Source organism: Astatotilapia calliptera, chromosome 12 (genome assembly GCF_964374335.1).
Source record: "Astatotilapia calliptera chromosome 12, fAstCal68.1, whole genome shotgun sequence".
In the NCBI taxonomy this organism is placed as follows: Eukaryota; Metazoa; Chordata; class Actinopteri; order Cichliformes; family Cichlidae; genus Astatotilapia; species Astatotilapia calliptera.
In genome coordinates, this window is record NC_137433.1 from 39594518 (window position 1) to 39620285 (window position 25768).

The 25768-nt window shown below is 47.7% G+C and overlaps 1 protein-coding gene across 1 annotated transcript in view; it reads right to left on the bottom strand.

The window, feature by feature from the left end:
* Positions 1-77: 77 nt before the first annotated feature.
* The window catches only part of c5 (complement component 5), a 37119-nt gene continuing 11428 nt past the window's right edge, over positions 78-25768 (bottom strand). The window contains exons 11-42 of the mRNA XM_026186397.2: positions 23556-23744; positions 22982-23185; positions 22693-22905; positions 21435-21584; positions 21143-21269; positions 20992-21057; positions 19706-19921; positions 19370-19454; positions 17560-17642; positions 17313-17452; positions 16958-17185; positions 16724-16784; positions 16548-16637; positions 16264-16476; positions 16046-16121; positions 15552-15711; positions 15345-15449; positions 15075-15246; positions 14326-14450; positions 12229-12309; positions 11988-12140; positions 11852-11914; positions 11693-11780; positions 10727-10766; positions 7749-7851; positions 7598-7672; positions 7359-7464; positions 6693-6776; positions 6521-6610; positions 774-866; positions 427-565; positions 78-348 (exon numbers count right to left, since the gene is read on the bottom strand). Coding sequence (XP_026042182.2) covers positions 216-348; positions 427-565; positions 774-866; positions 6521-6610; positions 6693-6776; positions 7359-7464; positions 7598-7672; positions 7749-7851; positions 10727-10766; positions 11693-11780; positions 11852-11914; positions 11988-12140; positions 12229-12309; positions 14326-14450; positions 15075-15246; positions 15345-15449; positions 15552-15711; positions 16046-16121; positions 16264-16476; positions 16548-16637; positions 16724-16784; positions 16958-17185; positions 17313-17452; positions 17560-17642; positions 19370-19454; positions 19706-19921; positions 20992-21057; positions 21143-21269; positions 21435-21584; positions 22693-22905; positions 22982-23185; positions 23556-23744 — 3951 coding nt within the window. The 3' untranslated portion in view covers positions 78-215. The remainder of the gene's footprint in view (positions 349-426; positions 566-773; positions 867-6520; positions 6611-6692; positions 6777-7358; positions 7465-7597; positions 7673-7748; positions 7852-10726; positions 10767-11692; positions 11781-11851; positions 11915-11987; positions 12141-12228; positions 12310-14325; positions 14451-15074; positions 15247-15344; positions 15450-15551; positions 15712-16045; positions 16122-16263; positions 16477-16547; positions 16638-16723; positions 16785-16957; positions 17186-17312; positions 17453-17559; positions 17643-19369; positions 19455-19705; positions 19922-20991; positions 21058-21142; positions 21270-21434; positions 21585-22692; positions 22906-22981; positions 23186-23555; positions 23745-25768) is intronic.

Consider the following 25768-nt stretch of genomic DNA (forward strand, 5'->3'; position numbering starts at 1 on the left):
ATGGTTAGGGTACACGACTAGGGAAAGCATTATGTCAATTAGATGTCCTCACTGAGACATGAAAACAAGTATAAGTGTTTGTTTGTTTATCAGACCTCAGAGGGCTTCTTTGACCTTTATTGAACTTTATTATTTATTCCAATCTGAAGTGACAGAAACATTCAAACTCTGAATGAAGAAAGACTCCACCCCTCAGTGTGACATCACAGTGACATTCAGCTGCAGGCCGATATCTGCAGGTTCAGGGCAAAGTCCTCCAGCTGGGAAATGTAGTCCATACACTCAGGAGAACTACAGTCTGTCGGCCACAGCTCCAACACGGCCTCCGAGTCCAGAGGGAGGCGATACCTGTAACACGAGCACACAAGCTCAGCCTCGGCCAATCGCGAAGAGCGACAGGTGACACAGAGAGAAAGGGATACTGACTTGTAGTTGTTGTCAAGCGTGACCTCTGACCCACTGGCTCCCATCAGCAGGTACTGTCTGTTGTTCTGGATGTCCATGTCGCTGCAGGTCGCCTTCTTCACCAGATCCACCACGGTCCCAAACCTCACGCCCTCAAAATCTGCAGCAGGCGAGGAAAAACCACAGAAGAAGAAGATTTCACTTCACAGTGCAAAAGTGTTAAGATGTGCTTAAAGGATCCAACGGCTGCTCCATCACTCCCACCACGGTCGGCACAGTTTCATCAAAACCAGCCGGACGCAGAGCCGATCGTGACGTTCGGGCTCTAACGCAGCTGTCTGACAGCTTTCAGAGTCCTGTCAGCTCACCTTTATCTGTGTTCTTGATGACTTCATCTACGGTGGCTGTGTAGGTCATAAAGTCGCCTTCTGCTGCTGACTTCGTCACCGTCACCTTGTACGCTGCGGCAGAAACACAGACACAGTGTGAGCAGCTTCAAACAATCAGGCAGTGAGCTCAGATCACCGAGCTCCTGCACTCAGACGGGAACATCGAATGTGAGTGAAGTTGGCCCCCCACCTTCTTCAAATCCAACAAAAGTGGTATCAAACGTTTGTGCTCATTTGTGCTGAAAAATTTTTCGTGTGTGCTGCTATCATTTCAAAAATATTAATAAAGTCTTGATGCGTGCTCAATCATCCAGGTAAGTAAATTCCAAAAGGTTGATTCTGTTCATCTGGATATTTTCAGTGGGACAAACGTTTCGTCATCATCCAAGTGACTTCTTCAGTCTCAGCTGACTGCAGGTTTCTCCAACCTTATAAACAGGACATTTGCATAGTGAAGGAAACTAGCACCACTGAATGAACAATGTGCTGGGGGGTTAGTTCCATGATTGTTAGTATGCAAATTCTTTTGACCATTGATCAATGACAACTAATCAAAGACACAGATTCTCAAATGGCCATGAGTACCATTCACAGAAAGTGGGGAATGGCTGCAATCACAGCATTGACAGATGGTGACAGATGTACCCTTGGGCCCCCCTTCTTGATTCAGAGATGGTCAGCATCCTGACAATCCGATGGACGAAGCTGTCTCTCAGTCTGAGGGTTCTGGCCCGGAGGCTCCTCAGTGTCCTTCCTGATGGCAGCAAACTGAAGACGCTGTTGAAGGGATGAGTGGAGTCACCTGTAATGGAGAGGACCTTCCGGATGAGGCAGGCGCAGTAGATCTCCTGGGGAGGGAGGCAAGAGAGGTCCCCACAATCCTCTCGGCTGCTGTCACTACCCGTTGTCATTTTTTTCCTGCAGGACCCAGTGCAGGAGTCATACCACACAGTGATGCAGCTGGTGAGGATACTCTCAACTGTGCCTCTGTAGAAGGTGCTCATAATGGGGGTTGGATCTCTTGCTATGGGTCAGCAGAGTGAAGAGAATTATTATGTGCGTAATTATTCAGCCCCTTTGGTCTGAGTGCAGTCAGTTGCACATAGACGTTGCCTGATGAGTGCTAATGACTAAATAGATGCACCTGTGTGTAATCTAATGTCAGTACAAATACAGCTGCTCTGTGACGGCCTCAGAGGTTGTCTAAGAGAATATTGGGAGCAACAGCACCATGAAGTCCAAAGAACACACCAGACAGGTCAGGGATAAAGTTATTGAGAAATTTAAAGCAGGCTTAGGCTACACAAAGATTTCCCAAGCCTTGAACATCCCACGGAGCGCCGTTCAAGCCATCATTCAGAAATGGAAGGAGTCTGGCACAACTGTAAACCTACCAAGACAAGGCCGTCCACCTAAACTCACAGGCCGAACAAGGAGAGCGCTGATCAGAAATGCAGCCAAGAGGCCCATGGTGACTCTGGACGAGCTGCAGAGATCTACAGCTCAGGTGGGGGAATCTGTCCATAGGACAACTATTAGTCGTGCACTGCACAAAGTTGGCCTTTATGGAAGAGTGGCAAGAAGAAAGCCATTGTTAACAGAAAACCATAAGAAGTCCCGTTTGCAGTTTGCCACAAGCCATGTGGGGGACACAGCAAACATGTGGAAGAAGCTGCTCTGGTCAGATGAGACCAAAATGGAAAACGCTGTGTGTGGAAAACTAACTCTGCACATGACTCTGAACACACCATCCCCACTGTCAGATATGGTGGTGGCCAGAGATGGGCAGTAACGCGTTACTTGTAACGCGTTACTGTAATCTGATTACTTTTTTCAAGTAACGAGTAAAGTAAGGGATTACTATTGCAAAAACGGTAATTAGATTACCGTTACTTTCCCGTAGGAACGCTGCGTTACTGCGTTACTAAAACCGTGATTTTTTGCGAGAATGTCTCACGACAGTGACGTAAGCGAGTGCGACGTTCGTGACAACAGCTGTGTGCAGATCAACAGTGGATCATATATCGAGTGCAGAGAGAGTATGAGCGTGCAGCGTTTAAAGCGTGGAAGTACTGACCTTACTTTGAGTTTGATTCCATAAAAAGTGACAAAAACATTAGTGTCCGCTGTGCGTGGGAAGAAAACTTCTTTTTACAGCGAAAAACCCCTAAACTTCCAACAAGCACCGAGTAGCTATGACGTAATGGGAAACTCACAGAGAAACTCGCGGATTCTTCCACTGACCGTGGCACACCTGCACCAGGGTAAACCTCCGCCTGCCCCACTCCTGCTTTACAGGTGAAAATAGAGCAACAGGACCGCTGAGTCTTTGACTTTATTTATTTTCTGCTGTGTTTTACTTGCATCTATTTGAAAGACTGAGTGTAAACACAAAAAATATTTTATTTTATGAGCTGGAATGTGCAGAAAATAGGTTTAAATGTTAAACTAATTTCTTCCAGTCAGAGAATGTTGCAGATAATTAAATGTTTGCTTGATGCATAAAGTTAAAAGATTAAAATTAATAAAACAAGTTAAAAAAAAAGAGACTTTTCCATTTGATTACATTTTGTATGATGGATTATGTAGAAAAAGTAGAATTGGGTTGAAAGATCTATCGCTTTATCACCTCTTCAGGTTGTAAATCGTGTTTTTAAAAAGTAACTAAGTAACTAAGTAATTAATTACTTTTGAAAATAAGTAATCAGTAAAGTAACGGTATTACTTTTTTGGGGAAGTAATCAGTAATTAGTTACTGATTACTTTTTTCAAGTAACTTGACCAACACTGGTGGTGGCAGCATCATGCTCTGGGGGTGCTTCTCTTCAGCAGGGACAGGGAAGCTGGTCAGAGATGATGGGAAGATGGATGGAGCCAAATACAGGGCAATCTTGGAAGAAAACCTCTTGGAGTCTGCAGGAGACTGGGGCCTAACCCTAACCCTAACCCTTCCAGCAGGACAGCGACCCTAAACATAAAGCCAGGGCAACGATGGGATGGTTTAAAACAAAACTTTGCAGTTATTTATTTGTAAAAAATGTTTGGAATCATGTATGATTTTCGTTCCACTTCTCACGTGTGCACCACTTTGTGTTGGTCTTTCACCTGGAATTCCAATAACATTGATTCATGTTTGTGGCTGTAATGTGACAAAATGTGGGAAAGTTCAAGGGGGCCGAATACTTTTGGAAGCCACTGTAACTGGCTGCTAGATTTCTTGACATGAAGACAGCAGACAGTACGGGTCGGCAGCGACACCTCCATCCCAAGATCACTGAATACTGGGGCTCCTCAAGGATGTGTGGTGAACCGCCTTCTCTTCACTCTGCTGACCCACGACTGCACACCATCACACAGCTCCAACCTTTTCATCAAGTTGCAGACAAAACAACTGTGGTAGGTCACATCAGCAACAATGATGAGATCTACTACAGGGGTGAAGTTAACCATCTGGCAGAGTGGTGCAGCTACAACAACCTGTCCCTGAATGTGGAGAAGACCAACAGCGACTCTACTTCCTCTGCAAACTGAGAAGCGCAAGAGATCCAACCCCCATTATGAGCACCTTCTACAGAGGCACAGTTGAGTGCATCCTCACCAGCTGCATCACTGTGTGGTATGACTCCTGCACTGGGTCCTGCAGGAAAAAAATGACAACGGGTAGTGAGAGCAGCCGAGAGGATTGTGGGGACCTCTCTTGCCTCCCTCCCCAGGAGATCTACTGCACCTGCCTCATCCGGAAGGTCGTCTCCATTACAGGTGACTCCACTCATCCCTTCAACAGCGTCTTCAGTTTGCTGCCATCAGGAAGGACACTGAAGAGCCTCCGGGCCAGAGCACACAGACTGAGAGACAGCTTCGTCCATCGGATTGTCAGGATGCTGACCATCTCTGAATCAAGAAGGGGGGCCCAAGGGTACATCTGTCACCATCTGTCAATGCTGTGATTGCAGCCATTCCCCACTTTCTGTGAATGGTACTCATGGCCATTCGAGAATCTGTGTCTTTGCTTAGTAGTCATTGATCAATGGTCATAAGAATTTCCATACTAACAATCATGGAACTAACCCCCCAGCACTTTGTTCATTCAGTGGTGCTAGTTTCCTTCACTATGCAAATGTCCTGTTTATAAGGTTGGAGAAACCTGCAGTCAGCTGAGACTGAAGGAGTCACCTGGATGATGACGAAACGTTTGTCCCACTGAAAATATCCAGATGAACAGAATCAACCTTTTGGAATTTACTTACCTGGATGATTGAGCACGCATCAAGACTTTATTAATATTTTTGAAATGATAGCAGCACACACGAAAAATTTTCACCACAAACGAGCACAAACGTTTGATACCACTTTTGTTGGATTTGAAGAAGGTGGGGGGCCAACTTCACTCACATCTCTACTTTCAAGATTAGGCTTCAAACTTTCCTTTTTGCTAAAGCATATAGTTAGGGCTGGACCAGGTGACCCTGAATCCTCCCTTAGTTATGCTGCGATAGACGTAGGCTGCCGGGGGATTCCCATGATGCACTGGGTGTTTCTTCTTCACTCACTATGTATTAACAGACCTCTCTGCACTGAATCACACTTGTTATTAACCTCTGTCTCTCTTCCACAGTATGTCTTTATGCTGTCTTCCTTCTCTCTCCCCAACCAATCACAGCCTGGTTCTGTCGGAGGTTTCTTCCTGTTAAAAGGGAGTTTTTCCTTCCCACTGTCGCCAAAGTGCTTTCTCATACCCACATAGCAGACAGGTCTGGCCCGAATCTGGTGTCAAGCTGGCACTGCTGACTGACTGGTGTCATGGCAGAGTGTATGTAAACCAGATGTGGGCCAGGTCTGGCAATGATGCACTATTTATGTTCCTATTTTCCTATTTTAGTTAGAATACCCAAATGTCATGTTGCAATACTGTACTGCTATGGTAGCCAACGTTTCAAATGCAGGTTTGACAGGTTTGTGAGTGTACACTTTATCCAAAACCTAGTGAGGGTTTATTCAGGTTTACCACTCAGTGGCTGTAGGTGAGGAGGTAGAGCAGGTCCCCTACTGATCAGAAGGTTAGTGGTTCAATCCCTGGTTTCTCCAGTCTGCATGTCAAGTGTATGAATGTAATTAGGAAGCATTCAGTTTAGAGAAAGTGTGTAAATGTGGCATGTTGTATAGAGCACTTTGAGTAATCTGGGAGAGTAGAAAAGTGCATATAAGAATCAGTCCATTCACTGTGTGAACAGAGATTCGTCATGTTACTATTGTACTATTGTGTTCCAGCACATGTTGTTATTACATGGCTTGATTGAGGTACACATTAGGCTGACATCTGGGGCCAGAGCTAAAACTGTTCTGGGCCAGCACAGGGCCAGCAGTGTGTCTGCAACTGGCCTTGTGCTGGCCCATGTGTGGGCCACCTCTGGCAAACCAGATCTGGGCCACCAAAGTGCGTCATTCTTCGCGGTATGTGGGCCATGTGTAAGCACATTGTGTGGGCCAGATCCAGGCCAAACCAGTTTTGCTGTGTGGGCAGGGGGTCACATGATTGTTGGGTTTTTCTCTGTATGTATTATTGTAGGGTCTACCTTACAATATAAAGCGCCTTGAGACGACTGTTGCTGTGATTTGGGGCTGTATAAATAAAGTTGAATTGAACTCTGAAGCTCCACCTGCACGGGGCTCTGGGGCGGAGCTGGGGTGTAAACGTGGCGTTTTGTTGCGGACGTCGCTCGGCTCACCGTATTTAATGTGAGGCTGACACGTCTCGTTGGTTCGTTTGTCTAGTGTTAGCGTCACGTCCACGTCTCCTCTGTAGGTGGCGCACGCCGCTGCACAATGACATGTGAACAAACACGTTACAAAAACCTTTCACAGGTGACAGAAACCTCAGCCAATCAGACGGCCGACTACCTGTCATGCACTGACACTGTTCGCCCAGACAGAGGCGCTGCAGCTCCTGCTGCTCGTAGGAGAACTGCTTTGTGCACAAACTGCCTGAAAGAGATTAGAAATAAGACTTTATTGTTATTATTCTTCATAGCAGGAAACAAACAGGGACACGATGAATCCAATAGTTCAGGAAAAACGAGGAGCTTTTCCTCACAATGTCCACGTGTTTCCTTCTCAGCTGTAAATAAGCGATGGGAACTTGAATGAACGTGTTTCGAGCTTAAATGGATGGAGCGCTGAAATAACGACACGACGCTCTGCTGCCTCAAAGTTTAACTGAACACAAGACTCGAGCAGCTTTGCATGATTCTCAGTTCAAAATAATCCCTGTTTGTGTCATACTGGGACCTCAGTTCATTCTGTCTGAAACAAGCACTTTTAACACCTCTCTTTAAACCCCTCCCTCACTAAAACCCCACTTCCTTCTGATTGGCCAGCTCTGGATGCCAACTGAATGGCAGCACTCAGTGTCTAAATTTGACGTTTGTAGCAGACGAGTTATTTTTAGAGGTGTTTCTTATGAAGGACTGTAACTGGCAGGAGGCAATAAAAACAGAACAGATACTTTTAATTTGAAAGGATTGAACTTCCATGTTTCCAAACGAGCGACGGGTTTCGGCCTCTCACCTCTGTCCTGGGGCTCGCTGACACTGAGCAAGGACTTGGTGGCTCCGGTCACCTTAAACGTGGTCCTAATCCGAAAGCCCACGCACAGAAATATGTCTGAGGGAACCTGGGAGCCAGACAGGAAGTGACAACAACATGTGGAAGATTCAGTTCAATTTTATTTATATAGCACAAAATCACTGTGTGTGTGTGTGTGTGTGTGTGTGTGTGTGTGTGTGTGTGTGTGTGTGGTTCCTCACAGAGTCCATCTGGATGATGATGGTGTGCCCCTGGAGCTCGTAGTGGGAGATGATTGGCTGACTGGTGTCCATCAGCTGTGGAATAGCAGTCACTGTGAACACGTTCAGACTCTCTGAGCATCATCAGGCTGATCATCAGAGCTCAGCTCACCTGCTTCAGGTCCTCCAGGTACGCGTCCACACTTGTGGGCAGCTGGATCTTCATCACGGTCAGACTGGACTCGGTGAACACCTCGTTAGGAGGAGGTTTATACCTGAAACACAGGTACATGTCCTCTATGCAACATTCAGTTACTAAACACTTTCCTGCTATCGTACTTTGATGATGACGATGTGGAAAATTTGAGCGTCCGATTCGTCAGCCTGTCCTCGTTCATGCAGCGTCTACATCACAGCTAACATTGTCCTGTTTCAGAGCAGCTTCCTGTGACTGCGTCAGACACACAGAGTGGACACTTTGGCTTTAACATAAACTTACTGTTGCAGCACCAAAGTGACCTCCTGGGTCTCCTGACCCAGCGTTTTGTACTCGTGTGATTTATTCTATGGTTTCTAGTTTTGATCCCTTGCCCCTCATGTTTCTCTGTGCCCCCTCTGTTCTGTGTAAAGTCTGTGTTTCTTGGTCTGTCTTCGCATGTTTTGAGTTTCTTGTGTTTTCTGTCACTCTGTATGGTGACTTATGTTCTAATGGTTGGTCTTTTGTTTCTCCCTCGAGTCTAGTTTCTTGTGTTCCAGGATTTCGCTCTGTGTATTATTTATCATCTCTGGTCTTTTGGTTCTTTGCCTTATGGTTATGTCTCTGTGTTTCTTAGTTGCTCTGTCTCCACCCTGTCAAGCTCGCAGCTCAGTGTTATACTTCCTGTTTTACTTTGAAGGTAAATGGTAAATGGTAAATGGCCTGTATTTATATAGCGCTTTACTAGTCCCTAAGGACCCCAAAGCGCTTTACATATCCAGTCATCCACCCATTCACACACACATTCACACACTGGTGATGGCAGCTACATTGTAGCCACAGCCACCCTGGGGCGCACTGACAGAGGCGAGGCTGCCGGACACTGGGGCCACCGGGCCCTCTGACCACCACCAGTGTCTGTGTCTGATGTGAGTGTATCCTACTTTGCTTCCTTGTCTCGTCAGTTCTGATTTCTCCCAGCTGTGCCCTCCTTCTGTGTCTCATTCCCTCGTTATTCCCCAGTGTATTTAAGCCCTGTGTTTCTCTGTGCAGTGTTGGGAAGGTTACTTTTAAAATGTATTCCATTACAGAATACAGAATACATGCCCCAAAATGTATTCTGTAACCTATTCCGTTACGTTACTCAATGACAGTAACGTATTCTGAATACTTTGGATTACTTAATATATTATCATGCTTTTTACAACAACATGAATGTACTATTGCTGTGTGATTTATTACTATTACTGAAGGTCCGCGACTCCGAACTGTAGTAAAGGGACCTCTGACTAATACGGCGGGGTCCCTGTCGGCTCGTAGCCGAAAAATAGCTTTACTTTGTTGTGTGGGTCAACTTTTCTTGCGAGAGACAGAGAGAGGCGTTGAAAGGCTGCTCCAACGGAACTTATTGTTTCGGAGGAAAACAGGAACACGGTGTACAGTCGAGTCTTAATAGCTTACTTACAACTGGGCTCGTCAGGCACTCTTCTTGGCTGCAGTGGTTATTATTATATTTACATGCTTCCAGCCAGTGTTGCCAACTCCTCAGTAAGGAAAATCGCTATTGGCTGTCCTAAAAGTCGCTAAATGATGTCATCGTCTAATTTGCATAATTGGTCATGCTAATCTAATTGTAACCTATGCTGTTGGAGAGAGAAATAACATCGTGGAAGAGACATAAAGTGAGTAAAAAACGTCCTAAATGCATTTAGAGTTTATTTAGAACTGCAAATTAAATTCCAACCCTGCTCCTTTACCCGGGCTTGGACCGGCAAGTGACCCGAAATAGGCGCTCTGGTGGAGTTACTTTGTGCGTGTGTTTATAAGTAGTTTTAAACCTTGTGATCCACAAAACAGCATAAGAGTAAAAGAGTAAAAGAAGAACTGACTGCGTTACAGCACCCGCTGCTTGTTGAGAGTAAAAGAGATACGCGCTTTCACGTCTTTTTTTAGCGACTTTTTTTAGACAAAAAGTCGCTAAGGGGTCTGAAAACTCGCTAAATATAGCGACAAAGTCGCTAAGTTGGCAACACTGCTTCCAGCTCCCGTTTTTCCTCGATGATAACTCGTACCTTTCCACTCCCCTTTTTCTCCCTCCTCGCGCTCACAGACACATAACGAGTATGGCAGTCCATTCTCCCTGCAGCACGGACTACACTGCCCATGATGCTACATTCTTTAGAGCTATGCTTGTAGCATTCTGCCTGTTAGCTTAGCACAACAACAACAACGAAAAGGCGCTCTCTCACCCAGGAAACACACAGTCGCAGAGAGAGAGAGAGCGTCGCCCTGTAACCATGGCAACCGTAACGCTGCCACCTGGAACAACAGAACGTAGCTGTCAAACAAAACCCAAACAGTCCTGACCCGCGACAATATGAAACAGGAAAGTACCGCAGTGTAATCCATTTATTTCAACAAAGTAACTGTATTCTGAATACCACCTTTTTAAACGGTAACGGAATACAGTTACTCATATTTTGTATTTTAAATACGTAACGGCGGTACATGTATTCCGTTACTCCCCAACACTGGCTGTGTCAGTGTCGCGTCGGCCCTCGTGCTGTGTGGCTCGCTCTGTGTTTCCCTGTGAGTTTAGTTTAGTTTAGTTTAGTTTAGTTTAGTTTAGTTTGCTTTGTATGCTCGTTTTCCCGTGCCAGCAAATAAAGCTGTGATTTTGAGTTCATCCCTCGAGACGGAGTACCTGCCACGCAGCGCTTCTTGACAGATTTTTAGTTTGAGTGTCCTTATTTTCCTCTCAGCTATGGATTCTGTCACTAGTTAGGTTAGGTAACATAAACTACTGAAAGTCTGTTAACCACAACCAACCCAGTGACGTCACCCTCTGTAGTTACATGTGTGACCGCTTTTGCAGCAGGGATCCATGCTGTGAGTTAGCCTTCATGCATGCAGCGTTTCAGTGAGCGAGAAAGACAATCATGCAGTGCTCTTACTTTACACAGGCCACCAGGGTAGGAGTTCGTAATCTTGGATCTGAGGAGGAGAAAGAAGACATTTAATCTGGTGACAGGCAGCTGCTGCTGCAGGTAAACAGCTGGAGCACTGTCTCTGTTTTGAACAGAAGTACAGAATAGAAAATAAATGAATAAACCTCACTGTAGTGAGACAGGAAGTGTAAAATCAATGAACAGAATCAACCTTTTGGGATTTACTTACCTGGATGATTGAGCATGAAGACAAAGAAGGAGGACGCGCGAAAGAGTTTAATGTTCAAAGTTTGGTTTAAAAGAGGAAAAAGTCTTGGCTCTTGAGGGAGGCGGTCGCACTTTCTCCTTCTCCCTCATCTTTCCTGCTTGGCTTCTCATGTCTTTTGTATAGTCTCGCTTATTCTCTAACCCTCAGACAGTCTCCCAGACTTGTTCTCTAAAAACATAAAGAAGAATTATGGATTTGATCAACTCGTCCCTTGACGAAACTGACAACTCCTGGGCTTGGGAGAGCCCGACTGTCCTGCGGAGACGTTTGCTGCCGGATACTCGATGGTCAGTTGCGTCGTGTGTCTGGTGACGCTCTCGATGGAGGACATTGAACGACATCGACCAATTCGGAACCACGATAACAGAGTTCTGGCTGATTGGAGCCGGCTTATCGAAGTACAAGAAGCAGCTACAGCTGTTGAAAATCCCACAAGGCTGTCCGACATGATAGACGATGGGCAGGGCTGTGAGTAAGACTGTGGTTATGGATACGATCTTGGAGAAGAACAACAGGAATTGAGAGACCTGGTGACCTGTGATGGACCAACTGTAAAATTGGAAGCAGTTTGTTCGCACTAACCAAAACAGCTACCATCTTCATCTCATGTTTTGAGTGTGGTGTGAAATCTGTTTGTGGAGTTTGAAAGTGTGCTGTGGCTGTGATCTTTCACATACACCTGTACATCCAGGTGAGATACTCACTGGTTTCAGGAGTGACCACCTCAATCGTGAGGTCAAAGTTACACGTGGCCTGTGCGGACGCCACGGTCTGATAGTACACCGTCTTCATCTGCAGACAGATCGGGGAACGTTAGAGCCAATTTTGCCCACATGGCTTCAGGTGAATTAACCCACACCCACCTTCACATTGGACACGCCGCGACCATAACCTGTGGACACAGTGATGTCATCATTCTTTGTTACCTGGGAAGGAAAACAAAAAGGTTACTGTTGACCTGGAGCTGCACCTGACCTCGCTGCACTGAGCCGTTCTCACCTGGAAGGGTGAGGCCACGGGTCGACTCTGGCTCAGCTGGATTTGTCCCAGAATTCCTTTTGTTCTGTAGCGGATGCTGATGTCCTGACTGAGGGCGGCTCGAGAGACAACTCTGCTGTACTCCGTTAATGTCTCCAGAGTCAAGAAGGTGTCCTGAGGGAGGTCAAAGGTCAACAAGAAGCGCAAAAGAGGTTAACAGAGAGGGGTTTTAGGTGGCAGGCCGAGTTTGGGGTGTATTTACCTGCACAGAGTAGAAACCTTCACCGTAGTGCTGATCCTGGGTCAGCCAGGACAGGATGGGTTTCGCATATGAGATCCTCCCCTTAAAAAACAACATTGTTTTAAAATGTGAGGGGAACTACAGAAACACGCCCCCTACAGGCAGAGAGGAGAACTACAGAAACACGCCCCCTACAGGCAGAGAAGGGAACTACAGAAACACGCCCCCTACAGGCAGAGAGGAGAACTACAGAAACACGCCCCCTACAGGCAGAGAGGAGAACTACAGAAACACGCCCCCTACAGGCAGAGAAGGGAACTACAGAAACACGCCCCCTACAGGCAGAGAGGAGAACTACAGAAACACGCCCCCCTACAGGCAGAGAGGAGAACTACAGAAACACGCCCCCTACAGGCAGAGAAGGGAACTACAGAAACACGCCCCCTACAGGCAGAGAGGAGAACTACAGAAACACGCCCCCTACAGGCAGAGAAGGGAACTACAGAAACACGCCCCCTACAGGCAGAGAGGAGAACTACAGAAACACGCCCCCTACAGGCAGAGAGGAGAACTACAGAAACACGCCCCCTACAGGCAGAGAAGGGAACTACAGAAACACGCCCCCTACAGGCAGAGAGGAAAACTACAGAAACACGCCCCCTACAGGCAGAGAGGAGAACTACAGAAACACGCCCCCTACAGGCAGAGAGGGGAACTACAGAAACACGCCCCCTACAGGCAGAGAGAACTACAGAAACACGCCCCCTACAGGCAGAGAGGAGAACTACAGAAACACGCCCCCTACAGGCAGAGAGGGGAACTACAGAAACACGCCCCCTACAGGCAGAGAGGAGAACTACAGAAACACGCCCCCTACAGGCAGAGAGGGGAACTACAGAAACACGCCCCCTACAGGCAGAGAAGGGAACTACAGAAACACGCCCCCTACAGGCAGAGAAGGGAACTACAGAAACACGCCCCCTACAGGCAGAGAGGAAAACTACAGAAACACGCCCCCTACAGGCAGAGAAGGGAACTACAGAAACACGCCCCCTACAGGCAGAGAGGAGAACTACAGAAACACGCCCCCTACAGGCAGAGAAGGGAACTACAGAAACACGCCCCCTACAGGCAGAGAGGAAAACTACAGAAACACGCCCCCTACAGGCAGAGAGGAAAACTACAGAAACACGCCCCCTACAGGCAGAGAGGAGAACTACAGAAACACGCCCCCTACAGGCAGAGAGGAGAACTACAGAAACACGCCCCTACAGGCAGAGAGGAGAACTACAGAAACACGCCCCCTACAGGGAGAGAGGAAAACTACAGAAACACGCCCCTACAGGCAGAGAGGAGAACTACAGAAACACGCCCCTACAGGCAGAGAGGGGAACTACAGAAACACGCCCCCTACAGGGAGAGAGGAAAACTACAGAAACACGCCCCCTACAGGCAGAGAGGAGAACTACAGAAACACGCCCCCTACAGGCAGAGAGGGGAACTACAGAAACACGCCCCCTACAGGCAGAGAGGAAAACTACAGAAACACGCCCCCTACAGGCAGAGAGGGGAACTACAGAAACACGCCCCCTACAGGGAGAGAGGAAAACTACAGAAACACGCCCCCTACAGGCAGAGATGGGAACTACAGAAACACGCCCCCTACAGGGAGAGAGGAAAACTACAGAAACACGCCCCCTACAGGGAGAGAGGGGAACTACAGAAACACGCCCCCTACAGGGAGAGAGGAAAACTACAGAAACACGCCCCCTACAGGCAGAGAGGGGAACTACAGAAACACGCCCCCTACATGCAGAGAGGGGAACTACAGAAACACGCCCCCTACAGGCAGAGAGGGGAACTACAGAAACACGCCCCCTACAGGGAGAGAGGAAAACTACAGAAACACGCCCCCTACAGGGAGAGAGGAAAACTACAGAAACACGCCCCCTACAGGGAGAGAGGAGAACTACAGAAACACGCCCCCTACAGGCAGAGAGGGGAACTACAGAAACACACCCCCTACAGGCAGAGAGGAGAACTACAGAAACACGCCCCCTACAGGTAGAGAGGAGAACTACAGAAACACACCCCCATATCAGCAGGAAGTCACAGCACCTTAACCAGCATAGTCAGTAGGACGTACGCCGTCATCTCCACCGTCACACCACTAGATTGATCGGGCTTCAGCCAGTCAGATGTCACACTGGCCTCCTGCCAGTACCTGAGTACAGCAGGATTACCTGAACAAAAACACAAAAACAAGTTTAATTTCCTGAATCTTAAGCCTCTATTCTACTGACACCTACTCAGCGCGACATTTTTAGGGGTTTTCATAAACTAGTAGTAACTGTTACTTTTTAGTACCAGGTACTACTCGATCTGAAAATGTCATGTCAGCAGGCTGCATGCCACTGATTGGCCAGGCAGTGATGTCACTTGATGAGTCATGAGACTGAGAATACAACCTTAACTGTTTGAAACCCAGCAGAGTGAGAAACCTACTTACTGGACTCCACCCAGACTGACGTGGTACTCAACTTTAATGCAAAACAACCAAAACCCAGTAGAGTTGAGCTGGTGTTGGAAACGAGGCATTAGTGATGGATGGAGCATGACCAGTGGAAGGATGAGATACACGTCAGTGACTGTTTTCTGCCTTTCTTCTTACTGATGTATTAATGCCATAAACTTTAAAATCCCGAAATCAATGTAAAGGAAAAGAAGCACACTGACTTTTGAATATTATCAGGGATTCTTTGAGTGGTTTATAACAAATCCATCACACAATCAAACAGTAACTCAAAAAACTGCCATTCAGCAAACAGAGAGCCAATCAGAAAGAAGGAAACAAAAAAAACACACACCTTTTTGCCGTGCCAGCTTCTCCAGGCTGCTGATGAGCTGGAAGGATATCATGCTGTTGGGGTCATGAAGGGTCAGCGCATAGGTCGCCACTGCACGTACGTAAACACTCTTCACACTGAGGGCATGCTGGGAAATGTAGGCTACGGCAGAACTAATACTGTCCTCGTGCCTCTGAAAGCAGGATGGTTTATGAGCAGCTTCTTCAGTATTTGTTTAGCGCTCAGGTAGGCTGATGTGTTGAGTGATGAGACGAGGAGGTGTGGTCTCACCTGAAGCTGCAGGATCCGGTCTCTAATCTTTGTTGCTTTGTGTAGAGCAATCAGTGTAAAGGCTGTCAGATACACTGATTGGTCCACTGCATCTGTCCCCTCAGCCTGCAGCCAATCACAATACACAAAATTAACAAAGCTCTGTCTCACCACAAGAAACATTCAAGTGAGAACAGAAGAAGAAATGGAATAAGCGGAGGCAGAGACCAAGATTCTGTTGGATTTGTAGGGGGACTCCTCAGTGAAGGACCCGTCCGGCTGCTGAGCCTTGAGCACCAGCCAGGTCAGAGACTCTGAGAGAGTCTGATGGTTCACGGAGACCACAGGTTCCGCCGCAGCCAGAGCCCTCACCACCAGGGCCGTGATCCTGACAGACAGCACAGAGGGACAGAAGTACCATGGTGTCATTCTCAGGACCAACCAGCAGATGGCACCAAAAGCACAAGGAGGAACCCGTGCAGATCCACGCGCTCACGTTTGATAAAAGCCAGTCTGGGCTGTACTACAGCAAAACATCTCACCTGAATGTGTTCATGTGTTTCTTTTATTTTAGGAAGCTATGCTGTTAAACTCAAATACTCCATTACAAGTGTGATCCTGTGAGATGGCTGACCACCCTGTCATAAAACCACAGGTCCATTCTGTCTCACCTGCAGACAGGTGAGGAGGACACTGCTCCCGAGGCTTTGATGTTTACCTACCAGGTGCTGGGCTCTCTATTCCTCCACATGCTGTAGCTCGAGTCTCCAAGTCTGAATGAACTGATGCTGACGAGGCCTACGCGCACACACACACACACACACACACACACACACACACACACACACACACACACACACACACACACACACACACACACACAGTAAATGAACTGTTAACCCTCTGTGCTACCATCGGGGCCTCTTCAGTGCCTCCTCACCCTCCCTGATCTTCCTCTTCATGTTAGCTGCGCTCTTCTGGATGTCTTCTCCCAGCACGTTCCAGCTGCCTGATGCTTCCAGGTACTGAAACAGCTGGATGAGGGGGAGGAGGCCGCCGAGCTCCACCTCCGCTGATCCAACCGGCAGGCTGATGAGCTGCCGGAAGCCTTCGGGGTTGTGCCCCACTGACAGGACTTCCCCCAGCACCTCGCCTGGTACACAGAACAAACATGATTTTGTTTGACATGCAACTGTGCAGCGAGAAATGCGTTCCACTTGTTACCATTGATTGTCAGCATCCTCTCCACATCCGTGTTGGGAACCATGTTGCTCGGCACTTGGTTCTTCAGCTCCACTGTCCTCTTCTCTGAGCCTGCAGGGCCACAAACAGCCCGAGACAGACTGACATCAGCAAGCACTTTAGGTGGAGCAGAGCTTCACAGAGCAGAGCCTACGCACCATACACTCCCTGTGGGTCGAGTCTTCCTCCAGAGCTCACCTCCCGCCTCACTCCTTCAGGCTGGAAACACAACCGAGATTAGCATCATTTTACAGACAGAAGTCTGGTTTCAGTCTTTAGACTGGAAACGCTGTTAGCAGCAGGTTGGCGAGAGCGTGGCTCTGCTAATGTGATTATTAGCATTTGTGTTTCTGTTCATTTTCATACTCCTGAGACAGTCCGTCCGTACGTACCACCACTCGCAGCTTCTTCTCCACGATGTCTGCCCGACTGTAGGGTGTTTTCAGGGTGAAGGTCAGGGTGTGCTCTCCAGGTTCCAGTCCCAGCAGGGTGAAGGTCACTGGTCCCACCCCTTTTCCTGGTATCTCGTTCCATTCGCATGCTGTAGAGCGAAGCCCTGCCTGCCCAATCACAGACTTGAGCAGGCAGATCGCCGGGCCGACTGTCAGCGTCACGCAGTACTGAGGGTGAAGACGGACAGAACAGAAGATTCTTCATCACTGAAGCCACAGCTACCCCATCCAAACCCTACAGGGATGCATGGCAAAGGATCATGGGATATGTAGTTGGGTGGTGTGTGTTGTGTACCCTAACGTGGTCGAGCAGCTGGTTGTACACGGACCCCTTCAGCTCCAGCTGCTCTCCTCTGACCACCTGATAGGGCAGCGGGACGTCCACGCTGAGCGGCAGACGGACCGACACCTGGACGGGATCTGCCACGCACATACCTGTCGGACAAACGGGAACCATCCGACTTTACTTATCCCTGCATACTGAGGGGCAGAAAACTGAAGAGCAAGGCACGCTTAAAAAGGAATAAATGAAAGAAACTCGCCGTTCTTGAACATGCCGACGGCCTTTATCTGCCACGTGGTGAGAGAGTCCGGCAGAGTCCTGCTGACCGCCAGCCGCCCTGAACTAATGACAGGAAACACAAGGACAGTCACAACAGTCCCTAAAGACAGGGAGGCGGATCTGTAACCAGCTGTGCTGCCTGGAGCATTAAAACTGCCATCATTGTTGGGACCATGTGTAAACCTTAGTTAAAGGAAATGAATGTCTGACTTGCCAGGCATGGATTAGCTCTCAAAGAGTATTTTCAACAGAACTTCTGGGACATGTTCTGTTTGGACACAGCTTCACATTTAATGGTTTTTCTTTCATCACTGTTTACAGTGTAAATTCTCACTGAAGGCATCAAACTGAATGAAAACGTGGAATTATGAAGTAAACCCAAACATGTTTTATATCCACCCTCTGCTTCGATTCCTGCTTCGCTCACTCTTGGCCTTCTCTCCACGAGCTTCATGAGGTCGTCTCCTGAAATGGTTTCCAACAGTCTTGAAGGAGTTCAGAGATGCTGAGCGTTTGTCGGGCCTTTGCCTTCACTCTGCACTCCATCTCATCCCAAACCAGCTCCACTGGGTTCAGGTCAGGTGACTGTGGAGGCCAGGCCTCCATCGCTCTCCTTCTTGGTCCTCACAAAGCCTGGAGGTGTGTTTGGGGTCCTGTTGGAGAATAAATGATGGGACGGCATGTCGCTGCAGGATGCTGTGGTGGCCATGCTGGGTCAGTGTGCCTTCAGTTTGGAAGAAATCCCCAACAGTGTCACCATCACACCCCCTCCTCCATGCTTCACAGTGGGAACATGCACGTGGAGACCATCGTTCACCTTTTCTCCCCAAAGACACGGCAGGTGGAACCAAAGATCTCAGGTTTGGACTCATCAGACCAAAGCACAGATGGTCTGATGTCCATTTGTTGTGTTTCTTGGTCCAAACAAATCTCTTCTTGTTGCTTTATCTTAGTCGTGGTTTCTCAGCAGCTGTTTGACCATAAAGGTCTGATTCACACAGTCTCCTCTGAACATGTACAGATGTGTCTGCTACTGGAGCTCTGTGTGGCATCTGTCTGGGCCCTGATCTGAGCTGCTGCTACATGATCCCAGATGTCTTCAGTTTGTATCTACAATGTGGAAAGTAGCACCAATGAAGAAAGCCCACTAAATGAGAAGGTGTGTCCAGAGTTCTGACTGGTAGTGCAGATTCAATGCATTCAGTGCTATCACCTGTAAGACGTCCTGGTTTGAATCCACTCTCTGTGTGGAGTTGGCATGTTCTCCTCATGCCTGCTTCCTCCCACTCACATTACATTTACCGGTGATTTAAAACTGACTGTGAGTGGTTGTTTTCCTCTCTATGTTAGCCATGAAACAGACTGCTGACCTGTCTAGGGTTTACCCTGCTTCTTGCTCTATAACAGCTGGGATAGGCTCCACCCCTCTGTGACCCTGAGTTGGATAAGTGGAAAAAAGGAATGGAGCTGTCTTAGAAGAATGTTTCCTGCTGAGCTGCATCACTTTGAAAGCTCAGATTGTCATCTCAGAAGCCCCATCTTTTAGTAGTACAGACGTGTTTATGGGGGACAGCCAATCAGAAGAGCATTAGTTTGAAGGGGGTGGAGCTAAAACAGCTTGTTTCAGACAGGATGGTCTGAGGGTTGCACTGAGGCCCAGTATCAGATAAATACGCATTATTTCTAACTGTGAATCCTGCAAAGCTGCTCTGGTAGAGAACAGAACTACGGAGCTGGGACTGAGCAGAGTACTTTAATCGATTTTGTTCCTGAGGTGTGTTTGATGTCACCTGATGCGCTGCACCTCCCACATCCAGCTCTCTGGAAAGTAGCTCCGCACCAGAGAAGGAGCGAGGTCAAAGTCTGCACCCATTTCTGTACACAAACAAGAGTGCAACACACATTGACTTACACCTGCTCTGACATCATAATAAACTCTATAAACCAGTCAGAGAACAGCTGTCTGTATCAGCATACAGGAGCTGCTAACAGGTAATTCAGCTATGAAGTGAATATGTGCTGAACAGGTAGAGCAGCAGTGGATTGTAATAGCACAGAAATGAGCTCCTGCTGTTACGTTGGTATCATCAGAGTGTGATGCTGTAAACAGAAAAGTCCACACTGACCATTACGTGCAATGACGCTGCCTTGGTCGATGCTCCTCAGGAGATGCTCACAGCATTCTTGGTAGACCGTTACGCAGCGTTGACTTGCTGTCTCAGGTTGGAAGAACTTCCTGTTCTTGTGGACAAATACCTTAGCTTCATCAAGGCAGCTTGTATACGTTGGAGCACGCTTCATCCCATTTTCACAGCACACTTTGAATTTACCATATCTTGCCGCTAGACAGACAGAAGGACACACTTTACTTTACATCCACCACTGATTTATCCCCCATCATTACAAACATGTCAGCAAAACACACAGGTGAAGGTGTGTGTGTTAAACACATATCTATCTAATAGACTCCAGTGTGTACATGTAAATGGAGAGTCCTCTTCACACACTGAGGTTAATTATGGAGTTCCACAGGGTTCAGTGCTAGGACCAATTCTGTTTACATTATACATGCTTCCCTTAGGCAGCATCATTAGAAGACATAGCATACATTTACACTGCTATGCAGATGACACCCAGCTCTATCTGTCCATGAAGCCAGATAACACACACCAATGAGTTAAACTGCAGGAATGTCTTAAAGACATAAAGACCTGGATGGCCGCTAACTTTCTGCTTCTTAATTCAGATCAAACTGAGGTTATTGTACTCGGCCCTGAAAATCTTAGACTCTTAAATTCAATTCAGCTAAATTACATACTTATATATAAATGGTGGTCACTGGGTGCTGGACAGTGGCTTTGTCTACTGATCAGGATAAGATGGGTTAAATGGCAGTGACTGAAAGAACGAGATCATGGCCTCTCCCTTAGAGACAGGGTGAGAAGTTCAGCCATCCGGGAGTGACTCAAACTAGAGCCAGCTGAGGTGGTTCGGGCATCTGACAAGGATGCCTCCTGGGTGAGGCCCCGGGGCAGACCCCGGACACGCTGGAGTCAGTAGGTGGCTGGGGAGAGGGAGGTCTGGGCTTCTCTGCTTGGGCTGCTGCCCCTGCGACCCTGGTCGCTGGTCACTTGTTGGATGTGAAGAAGTGAAATGTCAGAGATTTCTGCTTATCCTTGTCAGTGGGTGGAGCCTATTACAGCTACCGTACTGTGAGAGACGGGGTCCACCCTGGACAGGTCGCCAGGCTGATGCAGGGCAGTCAAACTTTAATCAGACACAATTTTTGCCATGTATTCTCTGCGGAGTGTGATTATGCTGTGTTTGAGTCACACCAACCAACGTGATGCTCAAATGAGCAGATTGACGGGACAACATGGAACAGAAAGGAAACATGCTGCTGCAGTCTCACCTTTTGCCTTTTTCTCCGGTTCGGTCAGAGCTCGCTTTGCACGCACGACAGCTGTGCACGCCTCATCTGAAACACCATAACCAAAGCACGAGTGAGCCATGCAGCACTTTAACCGCAGCGTCTCCCTTCACTCATTTACTGACTGACGTACTGCTGGTCGAGGGGGCCGTGTTGGCGTTGGTGATGAAGGTGAGGCCGGCCAGACGGAAAACATCTGCGCTGTCTTTACCGCCGCCTCCACCGCAGCCCAGGTCGCTCTGCTCGATGTGACGAAGAACCTGCGGGTCAAAGTTCATTCTGTCAGTTGTCAACACGTGGAAATTGAAATATCGTCCCTTAAAGTCAGAGTCGACATAAAGGGCCATCAGTTTGTTGTTGTGTCTGTTTTTAATGACAAACCGAAGCAAACTGCCTCGGATAAAACGGTATGATTTTGGTGTTACCATGGAAACAGGGTCTCGGTAGTTGGGCCGTAGGGTAAAGATGGCGGCGTCGACAGCAGACAGCGCCACCAGGCCATCCTGATTGGCCCTCACATCCAGCTGGAGTTGTTCCTTGGGCTTGTAGTACTGCTCACCCAGAGACATGTCAGTCTACCACACACACACACACACACACACACACACACACACACACACACACACACACACACACACACACACACACACACACACACACACACACAAAGGATCAGCGATGTTCAATGTGCTGACCAGAAGCTTGCAGGAAGTGCACAAACATACGCGACAACACTGACACAGAACCTTTTCTGGTTTTTATGAAGTCCTAACTATCCATCAGGTTTCTCCCGCTTATCCAAAGACAGCCATGGTGACTTTGGATAAGCGGGTACTCCAGGCATCCTCCGCTCTACAGACACTTTCCAGCTTCTCCTCTGGGATCACGATGTGCTCCAAGGCCAGATAAGATATACAAATAACCTCTCCAGAGGGATCTGGGCCTGTGCAGAGGCATCAGAGCCCAGAACACCTCCTTCCTGACCAGTGAGGTCACAGTCCACATCCCAGAAACCACATCTGTAATGTTAAGGGTCAACACATCTTCCACCCAGCCTGTCCCTGTGGGTGGCGACTCCACAGAGACGGGATCATGGCAGGTATTCAGCCCTCTGAATTCAGCCCTGCCCACCAACCTCTACTCTGGGGTCCAGATTCAGGAGGGGGCCCTGGTTTTTCACTTCCAGTGAGGTTATCCAGCACAGAGATTTCTGTTTCTCTCTGGTATTTTGAAGCGTTAACTGCTCTAGTGCTGAGAGGCTGTTCTGTCCTGGGCTCAGACACACAGAAGTTGAAGGTGCAGGCAGGGTTTGAGCCACCAGGCATCAACCATCAGCTAACAGCTAACACCACACTGATGCCCATGCTGTGCGGTCTCACAGCAAGCAAACTGGTCTCAGGATTGCACTCAGGATTAGGCTTGCACTGGTCTATTAGCTTTAAGTCATCCCGAGGTTCGACTCTTGGATTACAGGTCCGGAGCTTCAGGTTTTCTTGGGTTTTTGGTTCCTGTTGGATATGAAGAAGCGTGACCCCCATTTCACACCTGCAGCACCTCCCTGCCCCCCTGAAACCTCGTGTCGGTCTTATTCCAGGCGTGTTTACCTTCCTTGACGTCCGTTTGAACACATCATTACACCAGACTCTGGAGCGACAAACCACAGGCTGTTGTGTGATGTTGTACCTGGAGCCCGCTGATGCATCTGTCTTCGACGGCCAGCCACACGGAGTCGGCCACCAGCTCGGATGTCCCCTCTCCAAACAGGATGTAGTAGACCAGCACCCTGATGGACGGCACCATGGCGGGCGTCACTTGAAAGCTCAGGCTATGTTTGTTGTCAGCGTTGGAGAGAACCTTCTGGCTGCCGAAATCCACCACCTTCCCTTTAGAGATCACCTGAGGGAGCGCGGCACAATGTTGTGAGAAATAATACAAACAGGAACAGCAGCATCGTGTGGCAGCTTCTCCTCACCAGGTAGCTGATGGTTGTGATGGGAATGTAGGAGGGCGTGGCCGAGTACACGCTGAGACGCGGTGGTCGTCCCACCTGGAGGCCGGGACCCATCAGCGGGGCGTCGATGTAGAGATAACGTTGGTTTGGCGAGTAATAAGCGACCGCCGTCAGAGTCAGACTGCTCTGACTGGCTGCTGGGAGGGTGGAGTCATCCGTCTGAAACTGTCAACAACAGCAAGGGGAGATGTTAGCAACAAGTACACAACTAAACAATAAGTCCACACCATCATGACATGAAGTTAAAATTTAAAAGACAAATAAACAACAACGAGTGAAGAAGCAGACAAGACGGGAAAAAGTAAACAACGAAATACAAACAAAATAAATAAACAGTAAATAAAATAAGAAAACAAGGAAACAACACGTAAAAAACAAACTAAAGAAGCACACAGGAAACAGATCTGAGCAACACTTCCTGTCTTCTTTCTTTGGTCATTGTCACACAGTCACATGATCACGTGCTCACAAATCCAGCACGGCTAATTTTACCTGTCCCTGAGACACACACATCTAAAGCACCTGCAACGCCCACCTTGAGAACAGCCCTGACTCCATCACCAGGTGTGTTGCAGATGAAGAAAGTGAGGCCGTTTGATTCGCTGGTGGAGCTGCCGGTGCAGGACATGGCCTCGAGGTCCCTCCCCTGTCTGAACAGCTCATTCTCCACCAGACTGACCTGAACACCTCTCACTGGCTTGTCCATGTGATCCTTCACCTGCACCTGTAGAGACACGGTGAAACAGCAACAATGGACAAACTGCTTTAAACTCGAGGAGTGTTACAGAGATGTACAGGGAGTGCAGAGTTATTAGGCAAATGAGTATTTTGTCCACATCATCCTCTTCATACATGTTGTCTCACTCCAAGCTGTATAGGCTCGAAAGCCTACTACCAATTAAGCATATTAGGTGATGTGCATCTCTGTAATGAGAAGGGGTGTGGTCTAATGACATCAACACCCTATATCAGGTGTGCATAATTATTAGGCAACGTCCTTTCCTTTGGCAAAATGGGTCAAAAGAAGGACTTGACAGGCTCAGAAAAGTCAAAAATAGTGAGATATCTTGCAGAGGGATGCAGCAGTCTCAAAATTGCAAAGCTTCTGAAGCGTGATCATCGAACAATCAAGCGTTTCATTCAAAATAGTCAACAGGGTCGCAAGAAGCGTGTGGAAAAACCAAGGCGCCAAATAACTGCCCATGAACTGAGAAAAGTCAAGCGTGCAGCTGCCAAGATGCCACTTGCCACCAGTTTGGCCATATTTCAGAGCTGCAACATCACTGGAGTGCCCAAAAGCACAAGGTGTGCAATACTCAGAGACATGGCCAAGGTAAGAAAGGCTGAAAGACGACCACCACTGAACAAGACACACAAGCTGAAACGTCAAGACTGGGCCAAGAAATATCTCAAGACTGGTTTTTCTAAGGTTTTATGGACTGATGAAATGAGAGTGAGTCTTGATGGGCCAGATGGATGGATTGGTAAAGGGCAGAGAGCTCCAGTCGACTCAGACGCCAGCAAGGTGGAGGTGGAGTACTGGTTTGGGCTGGTATCATCAAAGATGAGCTTGTGAGGCCTTTTCGGGTTGAGGATGGAGTCAAGCTCAACTCCCAGTCCTACTGCCAGTTTCTGGAAGACACCTTCTTCAAGCAGTGGTACAGGAAGAAGTCTGCATCCTTCAAGAAAAACATGATTTTCATGCAGGACAATGCTCCATCACACGCGTCCAAGTACTCCACAGCGTGGCTGCAAGAAAGGGTATAAAAGAAGAAAAACTAATGACATGGCCTCCTTGTTCACCTGATCTGAACCCCATTGAGAACCTGTGGTCCATCATCAAATGTGAGATTTACAAGGAGGGAAAACAGTACACCTCTCTGAACAGTGTCTGGGAGGCTGTGGTTGCTGCTGCACGCAATGTTGATGGTGAACAGATCAAAACACTGACAGAATCCATGGATGGCAGGCTTTTGAGTGTCCTTGCAAAGAAAGGTGGCTATATTGGTCGCTGATTTGTTTTTGTTTTGTTTTTGAATGTCAGAAATGTATATTTGTGAATGTGGAGATGTTATATTGGTGTCCCTGGTAAACATAAATAATTGAAATGGGTATATATTTGTTTTTTGTTAAGTTGCCTAATAATTATGCACAGTAATAGTCACCTGCACACACAGATATCCCCCTAAAATAGCTCAAACTAAAAACAAACTAAAAACTACTTCCAAAAACATTCAGCTTTGATATCAATGAGTTTTTTGGGTTCATTGAGAACATGGTTGTTGTTCAATAATAACATTATTCCTCAAAAATACAACTTGCCTAATAATTCTGCACTCCCTGTATTTGTGTTAGTTGCAGCTGTCTCAGAGAAGATTAATGGATGTAGGACATGTGTAGAGGAGGATGCTGTGATGGGAGGAGGTGGATGATCCTCTGTGGCCACTCCTAAAAGAAGAAGAAGCTGCAGCAACGTCTCTTCTCGAGTGCTAGTTATTCGAGTATGTAGACATTTCTGTTGCTGGGATCTTCAACATAATGAAAGATGTCAGATGATCCTTCTGTGAAGTAGGTGCCATCACAGCAATGTGTCTTTGTAATCATCTGTTTGTTAAATCTGATATAATTCATCATCTCCAGGTCAATATGTTTCCCAAAGACAACCAAACGCAAAAGGTTAAAAATGTAATGTCCAGCAGAATCCAGGGGAAAAGGGGACTGGAATTACAGGTTAGGACCAAAGTTCCC